General features: G+C 44.9%; 1 protein-coding gene across 2 annotated transcripts in view; it reads right to left on the bottom strand.

The window, feature by feature from the left end:
- CTNNA1 (catenin alpha 1) overlaps window positions 1–12,154 on the bottom strand; it is a 117,149-nt gene that overhangs the window by 91,171 nt on the left and 13,824 nt on the right. Inside the window, exons 2-4 of one of the 2 annotated variants that reach the window (XM_063413776.1) lie at window positions 9,275–9,381; window positions 7,233–7,428; window positions 383–549 (exon numbers count right to left, since the gene is read on the bottom strand). In XM_063413776.1, coding sequence (XP_063269846.1) covers window positions 383–549; window positions 7,233–7,428; window positions 9,275–9,379 — 468 coding nt within the window. In that variant the 5' untranslated portion in view covers window positions 9,380–9,381. Of the gene's footprint in view, window positions 1–382; window positions 550–7,232; window positions 7,429–9,274; window positions 9,385–12,154 lie in introns of both variants that reach the window. The other variant, XM_063413777.1, reaches the window with a different exon arrangement.

Raw genomic sequence — 12,154 nt, 5'->3', positions numbered from 1 at the left:
GGTACTCATCCCTAGTAGCTGCAAAGGAGTACTGGTTATAAGAAAGCCAAATTGAGAGGATGAAAGGGCTGACTCTCACTTGCAGCTGCAGACCAGGGCTCAGTTAAGTTTCTGTACTGGAAGTTCAGAACAGAGTGCAGCTCAGTGTCAAAAGCTACTGACAGTGAGTATAAAAATGAGTGACACACACCCACTGCACACATTCTGCTGAGAGGAAAAACTCCCAGACCCTCCCCACATTCTGCTGAGAGGAAAAAAACCCCCAGACCCCCCCACTGCAGAAGGGAGCTGCTGCCAGCACACGCCCCACGGGGTCACACACACAGCAGGCACCTGGCAGAGCATCCCCGGCGTGCCAGGCACAGCAGAGCGCCACACTTACAACTTTGAGCTGAACAAGCAGCTTGTAGACATCTGCCATGTCAGCCAGGATGAGCAGGCGGGTGACGGCGGAGAGCAGGGCGCGCGCGGCCCGCACCATGTTCCCGCGCTTCACCGACGAGCAGGGGTCGTCTGCAAACTCCCCCGAGGCACTCTTCATCAGGTCACCTGCACGGGGGGACAGCAGGGGCTGGCTTCAGCATCACAAAGCATTGCCTCAGCCACTGGAAAGATTCCTAAGCCAACCTGAGTCTCTAAAACAAAGCGTTTGTGAAATACAGCTGACAGTTAATGCTGCATGTGGCTACCTTCAAGTACACCTACCACACAGCATTGGGGCAGAAGGGGCTTTTGCAGGGAGGAAGGGCTGGGAAGTCACACTTGGGTCCTTATTTCCATTTGTACAGGTGTTTCAGCATGCCAGAATTCTCTAGAGAGATGAATTCAGCACGCGTTTGCAGGGCTGCAGTTATTTCCCAGGCTCCGATGCTTTCAAAGCCTGAGCAAAAGCTTTGATTTGTGTGCGTGTAGGAGTTAAGCAGAAAGCAGCAGAAAGCCCTGTAAACACACAGCGAGCTGCCACAGCTCCTGGGACTGTAAACAACTCGGAGCGATGACCTGGCTGGATATGCCCTGGTTGGAATTCAAAGCCAGGCAGCGCTTCGTAAAATGCTTCAACATTTCATAGCCTGTGGGGCTGCATCTGGTGCAGGAGCAAAGAATTTGGGTTTCAGATGGTAACAATGCCATTGGTTAACTATGAAAAGCAAAGGCCACTTTGCACAGCTAGAGCAATTCCTCCAGAAGGCATTCACAAAGCATAAAAGTAATGCCTGCATATAGTCAGAGGAGTAAATTTTGGATTTCTCCCTCACTTTTTGGGGCAGCTTCCAGTACCACAATAAGTTTTGGAATTCACATTGTTATCCTTGGATCTCTCTGCCTCTCAGAAACACTAAGAAAATAGCTAGGACTCAGTTTAGAAAACGGTAGGTCCTCAGGGTCAGGGATCTGCAGGCAGCAAGAGACGACCAGAAAGCAGATTGCTACAGCTATAGCTGCTGTTTCAGAGGCTTCCCAAAAACCTGTATAAAAAGTGTCCATGTGGCCAAATGCCGAAATAAAAATAGCGTGTCTCAGATTGAGACTGAAAAACCTCCACCAGTGCTTGACAAGTGACAGCTGACAGGGAGTCCCATGGAGCCCCCCCACACCAAACAGGGCAAGGGCTGTGCCGAAATCTCTGCGTGATGCAGTCCCAGGAAGCTTCCACTTATTGAACAGCTTATTTTTAACTGCTCAGAAATGCCAACAGCTGGAGAACCCGGGGTTAACCATCCTCATACATAATATCTTGCCCATAAAGTTTTTCCCACCCAGGCACTCTACACCTTCACAGCTAAATTCAGCCCAAGCACAGCTGCCAGCCTGCCCAAGCAACCACATCAAGATACTCGATTTTCTTCAAATGCTCCCCCCTATGTAACACCCTTCCATCATCTTAAATAATACAACCAAGAGTGGCACATAACATTTGAAGATAAAAATATGCTACTTCTGTACTGGGACACAGCAAAAAAGCTTCTGTCCAAGAACAGGCCAGCTCTGAATATCAACCCAAAGGTATCCCCCACCCAGCTTTGGGGAACACAACTCATTACTTCAACAAGGCTTAAGAACTCCAGATTTCCAGACGGGTGAGAGATGATGTACCAACAATGCTAAAAGCTGCAAACAGCCAGGAGATTACAAAACCTCAACACCTCTGATATGATCCTTTCTTTATTCCTTCTGGAGCAGGCTAGTAATAAAAGTCATCACCACAAGTATGAAATCCATTGACAACCTCAGGATTTAAAGCTATACATTTACAAGAGCATGAAGTAACAAAATAAAGGGGAGCGGCTTCAAAGAAGAGTAGGTTTAGATGGGATATTGGTAAGGTTTTGCTCCCTGTGAGGGTGCTGAGGCCCTGGCACAGGGTGCCCAGAGCAGCTGTGGCTGCCCCTGGATCCCTGGCAGTGCCCAAGGCCAGTTTGGACTGGGCTTGGAGCAGCCTGGGGCAGTGGGAGGCGTCCCTGCCCACTGGATGGGCTTTAAGGTGCCTTCCAATCCAGGCCATTTTGTGATATAACAGAACCAAAACTGCGTACAAATATTTCCTTCTTTATTTACCACTACATAAAATTCCCACATTTTCCACTCCCAAAATGTTGTTTTCATTTATTTTTCTATTTAAAACAACTTATTGGGCCACTTGCTTCATGTGAATCTCAGAAATTGCTAACAAAGTTAAAAACCAAAATTATCCCCAACCCATCTCTTAAATTGCAACCTTTCAAGCCAATCCTAAAATAAAATGCTATTCCCTTTTATTTTAACAAGAGATTTTAAAAGATTTAGTGAGTTTCAAACGGCTTGTCAGAGTGTCAAAAGATAACTAGCTTCCCAAAATTAAAAGTAGATTATATTTAAAGTTGTTGCATACATATATACATTTCTGCCAATTAAGGGAAGCTGGCTTTCAGATTTCTTTTATAAAGGGAAAGTACCCTGGGGTAGTTCTTTCAGCTCGATTCAAAGGGCAAGAGGGCACTCTGGCCTGGCCTCAATATGCAGGTACTGCATTGTGTGTGCACATCAGTAGTTCCAAGGAGATGCAGCACCATCTTCCCTTTTTCAACACTGAACACGGACAACACCACCGCTTTGTAAGAAGGATTTTAAGAGTTAAAGTAACACAGTGGAGAAGAGTCCAACTATGAGACTCAGATTATAAATCTGGTACAAATTCTTGCTTGAGTAGTCTGTTTTTCCAAGATAACCTTAGATATTAGAAGGGAAAGAAAATAAAACAGAGTTTAGAAAAGAGGCAACAGTAGCCATCCTATGATCTTGTCAATAAAGCACAAAAAATTCAATTAAATGTAATGGAACAAAGCCCATTTCAGAAATGGTCAGATTCCAGTCCATCAAAAGAAAATTCCCATTTCCTAGTCTCTTTCCCCCAGTGCCCACAGGGTGTGACAGCACTTCCAGACAGCACTATTAACCCTGCTCCCAGCGTGGAAAATGATGACCATGGACAGAACTTGCTCCACACCACCACTGACAGGAGGGCACAGCAGCAAGCAGGGCGGCCAGCCAGGGCCAGCCGGGACACGCGGGCACTGCCGCGCCTCCGCCACGCTGGGGATTTGTGCCCACACATCACCTCAGTGCAAAACTGGCCCCAGGATGCCTTGCCAGCAGTGCCAGGGACACACCAGTGCCACCAGGCCATTCCCTCCTGCTCACAGCACCCCACCAGACTTCCCCAGAAGTTCCATTCCCCACCAAATGAAGGCAAGCAGGAAACCAGTTTCAAGCCTCTACTGCTCTGGATACTGAAGTCCTATCTCACCAACAATGCCACCTTCAGCACCAGCAGTGTCACAGTGGGCTGACCTGGCTTTCTGCTCCACACCAACTTTTGCCATATCAACACGGGAGTTAATACTTATGGCAACAAAAGCTTCTGACAATCCCTAATCCTGTCTTCAATTAAACCCATATACTGCCTACAACACTCGTACAGTTTGCCAAGAGCCACCTCGGAGCTCCCTCAGGTTATGGCTTTTCCAAGTGGCACATTCCTAAAGCTTTGTTGCAGGAAACCAACTGAACTCACTGTATCTTTCTAAGAAACTTGGCTAACTGGGCGCAATAGAGTTTTGAAGTTGAATTTTCCAAGAAGAAGTCAGTATTTAACTTCAAGATGTTTCACAACTGGCCTCTTCCTGCTCCTTGCAAATCCTTAAGCCAGACATCCTTGGTGATGAATAGCTGAAAAAACTGTTTTCCCCTTTCATAATTCATCTCACTTTGTTCAGTTTTGAAGAACCCTTCACTTTAGAAGCATGAAGCAGAAGGACACTGAGCTGAATCAGTTGGCTCATTCCCCTGCATTTGCAACCTGAGCCATCAAAGCATTCATCCCTTCTCTTACCTCAAACCCTATACACAGGCTTAGGCTTTTTAATGCTAAGCTTTAATTTTTGGTCTGTTATGTAAAGTTGCTATAGAAGACACAACAGGAGAGCACAGTGAATTCCCTGGATCCCCATGCTCACATCTAGACATGGAGACAGAGAGCTGCAGGCATCAGCATTCCAGGGAATCAGGAACAGCCTTGCCAGTCTGATCCCAAAGAATTTTCCTTCTTGAGCCCAGTTTGGAAGGTGCCTCAGTGCCAAGCACCTGGGTAAGTGACTGGTTCAAGTTCCAAAACACCTCCCAACAGCACCAGAGGAGCTGAGCACTCCAGCACACAGTGAGACTCCACAGGGCGCTTGCAGTGGGGAGCAAGACTGGGGAGGACCAGTGTTGCACCTTCTGTTACCCAGCAAACCCCTGATGGCAGAAATGCCTGTAACAAATACTACAACAATGCTGAAATTCAAGATGTTCACATCAAATGCTTGCCCAATACCAAGTCTTTTCTACAACCACAGCAGGATCTACTCTGAAAAACACTTTGATTCCTTATCTCCACTTTTCTGCTCAAAACCTAGGAAAGTTTCATTACTTTAAAAGAAATGAAAAGTCCACAGCTTTAAAGGGCCAGGAATCTTACTGTAGGATATTTCATTAACTTGCTTGCTGTAATTTATTCTTCCATTGTAAAAAACAAGAAGACTTTGAAGATCCACTTACATTGATTTAGTAGGCAGCCATGCTATTATTCATTCAAAATAGCTCTTTTCAGGTCTTTGTTTTTACCCCAACAAATGGGATTTTATGAACAAGCATGCTCACTAAAATCATGTACTCTCTCAATCTTCTTCTCGCTAGGCTAAAAAAAAAAATTAATTTTCTCTGATGAGACAAGTTATCTATTGTCCTAATCATCTTCATAATCCCTGTCTATGTTCATTCATCTTTTTTTATTATGGTAACTAAACCACTCCCTACTCTAAATAGAGGCATTGTTAACGCAATTTTCCTGTCCTCCTCTGAAGATTAATTGTGCTCTATATCTATAATCCACTGCTGCTGCCAGCTCATGATCACCCTGCTGCTGACCATGACACCCAGACTCTGCTCTCCACTCCTGCCCCTGCTGCAAAAGGCAGGTGAAGGCACCAACGCCAGGAAGATTTGCTGAGCACACATACAGGGTTTTGCATCATCCTTCTCTTGTTTCTCCAGTTCACGAGTTCAACTGGTCTGATACAATACTGGGAGGCTTCTGAGGTGCACAGAGTGTACATAACCACATACATTGGGAGGTTGTATCTCACTGCTGTGACTAGCACTGCTGAGAACTGCAGTCCTCCTGGGCACTGGCAGCAATGACCCTTCCCTCTGTTCTAGCTCATTTTCCACCACTTGCTTTTCATTTCCTCAAAGGCTGGTTTGATTTTTAATTTCCTCCCCAAAAGCTGCTCTGCTAAACCTGACCAAACACTGGCACAGCTTTGACCCGTTTGCATTGCAACTGTGTCCCCATGGAGGATTGGTGGGTACCTCTTATGTCCAGGAGATTCACTGCAGTCTGACCACCCACCAGCCTGAGGCACAGCCACCTCTTTAAACTAGAATGCACACAAGCTGCAAGCAAAAAGGGAGAAAGAAGTGAAGCAACTTTAAAGTGGGAAGTTATTTCACTCCAGCACCTCTCAGTTATGAGCTTCACCTCCTCTGTCAAAGCCAACAGACAGGGAGGTTTTGGCATCCAGCCTATGTGTAGTCTCAGAACCAAGAAGAAGCCAAGAAATATGGGAAAGGGTCATCTGGAAGGATTTTTATCAGTCTCTCCTTCCCACCAGCTTCTCACTGCAATATTCAGCTACAAATCCAGCTCGGTGAAGTTCTCAGTCCCAAGGGCTTAGCAGAGCTCCCTCTCTCACCAGCATGACTGAGCTGTTTGGAGGTACCCACGGATGAGCTCTGACTCTTGACTGAGTAGCAGTTGAGCACCAACAATTAAGCCTGGAGTCAAAGTGGGCTCTCTTGCTCTTTGTTGTTGTTAAATTAAGCCAACTCAATTAGCCCCTTATATTGCAGCCTTCTTACCTTGATCTTTCTTTGGTCTGTCAACCAGGCTCATCCAGATCTTAGAACCATTTTCAACTAATATTTCACTACTCTGCAACTTCAGCTACAAACAAGTAATTAATGCTAATGAGTTTTCCCTTTTTTGCAGCAGCAGCCGTCACCATTAATACCAGTTGACTGGGTCTCACTGAAGCATAGAAAAGACTCATGACTGGAAGAATGATAAATGATTTATGAACAACAATATTTACTAGTGCATATCTTAGAGTAAGTTAGCTCCACAGACTTTTCTTGCAGGTCTGCTCCAAGAAAGTAAAAAAGAAAATGATAAAAATCAACATTAGATGTGAGGAAGGAAGCCTGGAATATTTAATCAACATCTTCACATTCTGTTTGGTGCTGTTTACATTCTACACATTCAAGAAACACATCTCTGTCGAGTCAACACTTGGCTCTTCCTCCTACAGTGCTGGTCTGTATACAGTCAGATATTGAAGAAGTTATTGATATACTTGAGATGTAATCCCATAAAATTCGTAGCTGTGGAGAGCACATTTACTTTTGAGCCTAAACTGAGTTTTAAAATGCTCTTCAAAGAATCAGCTCTTCTGCTTCTCTTTTTAATCTCTATTTGGGCCATCCAATTTCCAGACCTGTGCCATTACCATTACTGCTCAGGGATGCCAGCCAGGCAAGCTGAGAACCCACAGAGTTCTCAGAGTCATAAGAAAGAGCAGCAAAGGGAAATGGGAAAGGCTCTACTTGCTCTAAAGAGCCACAGTTTTGAGAAGCCACCAGATCCCCACTCTTACCTTGCTTGCGAACATCTTCCACAGCTGCCACTAGCTCCTCCTTCAGGAACTGGCTCTCCTTTGCAATTTTGTCTCCTTTGTCCAGGAAGTTCTCTGTTGCTTGCTCAACTGAAGCAGCCAAGACATGAGCCTTTTTAGAACGGCCTCGCTTTTTATTGGAGGGGCCCTTGTTGCTGCCGTTAACCAGTGTTGTTACCTGAAGGCACAGATGGAAGGGAAAAACCCAACATCAAATTTAATGTTTATCCATCTGATAGTAAGGCCATGTATAGTTTATTCTAGACAGTGTATTACTAATACCTGCACTACTGCCAGCTCCAGAAGTTCACCAGTGAGTGTTTTTCACATCTAAACACTACCATGCCTCTTGATTCTTTAGATGAGCAAAACAAATGCAGCCAAACAGCTCAAAGATTTCTCCTATCAGCAGCACACCTCAAAAGTTGATTTTAAGAATGGAGTTCTAATTGTATTTGTGATAAACTGCAGTCTCAGTAACAAGCCAGAGGTCTTTGGCACCACATAAAAGAAATCAAGGTGGGGATAATTAGTTCAGGATAACTCTCCAGTCATAAGAGACCCCAGACAAGGTTGAAGTCTGTGCCAGTAGAAATGTAGAGACACAGTATCTTTTCAGTCCAAAACAGTGCTGTAGCCAAGGGGCTGAATGCAGGGCAAAAGACTTGGTAGAGCTCATTATTTCCCAAAAAACAAACCCCACCTGAACTCTCACAATCATCCTGCAATCAACAAATATTTCCAAGCTCTGTGTCTTAGACTGAAACCCTGCTGGGAGCAGAGTCATCACTGGAGGCCAGGAGACCTCCAGGTACTCCCTGAGCTCGGGATCCATCCCCTTCCATCCAACACAAGCACGTCACAAAACCCACACACACTTCCCCATTTGCCTTATTCTTTCCTCTCCTTTTTGGAAAGCCTCGGAAAATGCACACAAAGCTACTTCAGAGGGACATTAAATTACAACACTAAAAAAATTACTACTCTGGAAAGTCCAAGGACTGCTGACATAAAGGTCCTCAGAGCTGAATCCATCTTCCCAGCTGGCTGATGCAGAGAGGGAAAGCCATCAGTTGGGAATATTGCAGTTGGTTAATGGGGAGCATTTGTACTGTGGATAGTCTCAGGTCATCGTGTTCTACAAATAAAGAACAAGTTGCAACAAGGCAATTTGCTCCAGTTCCCTCTCTGTATTTTGCCAGTCCCATCATTCAGAAAACTGGGTATTGTCAGTACAGCCTGTTGTGCTTATTCCTTGAGGACTAAGTTACCGACACTGCACTTGGTGAAAAAGGTCCTATGAACAAGTTTGCCAAATTAATACAATTTCTCTTAAGCAAAGACTCCACCAGTAACTTCAGCTAAAAGGCTTCATCATCCAACTGCCCACCTGAGGGTCCAGAGGGAACAAGTAGCAACTACAGACAGCAGCTTGGTGATTAAAGCGAATAATACTGGAAACAAACCTTGATTATTCTCAGCTGTACTTAGCAAGAATTGTGTCCAGTTCATTTTGTCATTTTAGACATTTCACATTCCAGGAAAACAACGCTGAAGACAACAACTGAACTGTCTCCTGTGTACCTTTTCTTCCAGACCTCCTAGAAAGTCTCTTCCAAGAATTTTCAAAACACCCAATACACACGGCTCCCATTTACAAGACTTATTCCTGCCTTCCTGTGCTCTTCAGTGCTTTCCACTGGGGCATATAAACCACACAGAAAGCAGCTTTTATTCACAAATCCAGCACGAAGTGCAGGCACAGAACATTACTTCAGTCAGAAGTGCAGAAGCGCATGTTGGTAACCACTGTGTCTCATCGGGTGCTGAAGCAGCACAGTCTCCCTGGACTCATGGCCAGCCACTGTTCCAATGAAACTGAGCAAAGAAACTGCTTGTAGACTTTTTTGTTTTTAGTTTGTAGTGTTTTACACCGAGAATTTAAGCTTTGTGACTTAATTAAAATAAAACACCAAAACAGGCAATCATATTTATGACTTTATTTTGCCCCATCTTTTTCCTACCTGTGTAACAAGAGGCTCGAGCAGCCTTTCAACTGCCAGTGTCCTTATCTCCAGGCTTTTGGGGTCCCATTTGAAGTTCACGTTGGCTGCAGTGACAGCAGTCATTTCTGCTGGAAGAAAAGAGCTATATTAATACCATGTTAATGCATCTCAAAAATAAATTAAAACGCAGGCTGTTAAACACAAAGCATCCAGTTAGTGTAAGTGAAGGTTACAGCATCTCCAGAAACATCAGCTTTGATTCAAATGGTTCAAGTTTGACAAAGTGTTATGACAATATACAGATATTAGCTGCAGATTTTGGTTAGAAAATAAAACCAAAAGCAAATAAACCCACACACAAACCTACCACAAAGCCACACTGTTTTATCAGAGCAATGACAAGATCAGCAGTGCCTGGGCTACTCACTAGTGGTCCTCAAGCAATGAAGAAGGCTCACAGGGAGTGCAGGCACTTTGCCCATGAGGCTGGGTGCCCCATGCCCAATTTGCACCACCTCCCTTCCAGGGCCAGCTCTCCTCTGCCCCCAGACCACCCCTCAGACACAGCCCAAGGCATGGGGGAGCAGCAGGGAACCCCTTGACTTCAGCAGCTCCAGAACGCTATCCCTGTCCTCAGCTCCACCACGAGTCACTGCCCAAATGCTCTGCCGAAGCAGGAGCCAGGTTTAACCCAACCCAAGCACCCTCCCCCTTCACCCAGTCCACCTTAGGGAGTACAAAGGTAAAGGAGTGAATATAAGCCTCACAAAGCCAGAAAATCCAGCTGGTTCATACTTAACAGCTTACATATCTATTACACTTCTCTTAACATTTGCATAGGAGGGAAAAGCAGATTTGCATGAAGAGATCTGTTCAAAGCTGTCACTGAGCCGTTCCTTCCCGTTACAGTTTTATATCAACATCCCAACGGAACGGCAAACATACTTATGGGAAAAGTTGAGTGAAACTACTGAAATAGCTCTGCTGTTGAGTCTAAAAAAACAGAACTAAAAATAAGGAACTACAACAAATCACTGGATTAACACTATGATGCTGCACATTATAACAAAAGAATAAACTGAACAATAATTTCAGTAAGAAATTATTTTAAAGTATTACAGATCCATAAAACCAATCCATATCACTTCAGACATAATAGATTCTAGCTCTTCCTGCCTTGGGTTGACCTCAAAATTCAAGATTAAACTAAACCTACATTTGTAACTTCTTATTTTTAAAAAAGTCAGGAAGAGAAATAGATTTCCTAAATCTCTGTCCACCCATCTTCCTAAACACCTACTGCTGAGGTCATTTTAAAGCTCATTAGCTGATATTTTTAATCTTTCTCTGGCCAAGGCATTGCCTGCACAGCATCTCAGCAGTCACGTTGCTCTGACAGCACCAGATGTCCCCAAGCTGCCAGACGAGCACAACATCCCATTGTTTTTAAAAAGCAGGAGGCAAGGCACTAATTTTGGTAACCAACAATGTTTACAACACGTACCAACAGCCAACTGCTCTCTCCCGACCCCAACAGCTAATTGTGCGCAGGAGGGCTGCTTGTTTCCCAGCAAAGAATAAAAGCTCTAGGGCACTGGAGGAGCTCAGCCAGGGCTCAGGGCTGCTCCCCAGCCATCCCACGGGCTCTCACACCACGGGCACCATAGCAGAGATGAAGAACAACTCCAGCAGTGCTGCCCAAAGCTGACACTGAAGCGCAACTTCACCAGGTGCAAGTCAGGAATATCCGCCCAGCTGCATTCAGCTCTCCACTACACTCACGCTCCCAGTGCCCACACTGCTGGGGGAAAAAAAACTTTAAAAGCTGAAAGGTTTTAAAAAAGAGAGAGCGTAGAAAGAGCCTGATTGATGCTGGCTTATGTGTAACCCTTGTGATGGTGTGCACTGAAAAAGCAGCGGGTGCCAGTGAAGGCTCTAGCTCCAGAGCACAAGCCAGGCCACAGCTCCAGAGCCCCTAAGGAGCCAGAGAGTGGAAGATGGTCACCTCCTGTCCTCACCTATCTCTGACATCAACCACTAAATACTGTGAACTCATTAATTAACCTTCTCTCTCAATCTCCTCCCCTTTTTATTTCACTCTGTGGCTTGTACCACAGCCCAGATGCTGGCACAGGGCATGCAGTCAAATGTCCTTCACTCCCAAGTAGCTTCTCACCCTCCACAAGGAATTTCACTGGTTTATTCCCTCCTCATTAGCTGAGCACAAATGCTTCCCATTTAAGATGCCAAGAAAAATCCACTGACAACCATTGCGGCTTCTGAGAAACATAGCCAAGGCTCTGGAAGGCCCAGCAGGTTTCTAAAGAAAGGCTTTTTCTATGTAGTTAATGCTGTTACACCTCTCGCAGAAACAATGTGCAGGACAAGGAAACCATGAGAAGATACATTAATTGTGTTAGTAGGATAATAAAGGCAATTCATCTGAAAACACGTTAGTATGATACTCCATGAATTGGCCAAAAGTAATGGTCTATAAAACCACTTAGTAGCAGTGCTATTGAAATTTATCTAAAAAGCAAAGCTTGATATCAAATAGCCTGTTTGGCAGCAATGGCTTGGATATCATTTGTACACTACAATAAAAATGTTTATTCAATTAAATATTTGTGGAGAATACAGGAACAGGCTATAGGTTACCAACACATGGGTGAGATGGGTTCAGGGGATAAAAGGACAACTGCCAAGGTTGTGGTATGGCATGGCTGTGACTCCCCCCAGTTCTCTGGAACTTGCCTTTTCCCTGTGACTGCTCAAGCACTCCCTCAGTGAATTCGAACATGGTAACAGGCAGCAAACCACACCATGGGATATTGGAGCAGAGTGCTTAAGGCTTGGCCCCTGGAGAGCACACCACAACCCCCACTGCAGTCACTCCAA

The sequence above is a fragment of the Prinia subflava genome, chromosome 16 (assembly GCF_021018805.1).
Source record: "Prinia subflava isolate CZ2003 ecotype Zambia chromosome 16, Cam_Psub_1.2, whole genome shotgun sequence".
Classification (NCBI taxonomy): Eukaryota; Metazoa; Chordata; class Aves; order Passeriformes; family Cisticolidae; genus Prinia; species Prinia subflava.
This window is presented reverse-complemented; position numbering and strand designations above follow the sequence as displayed.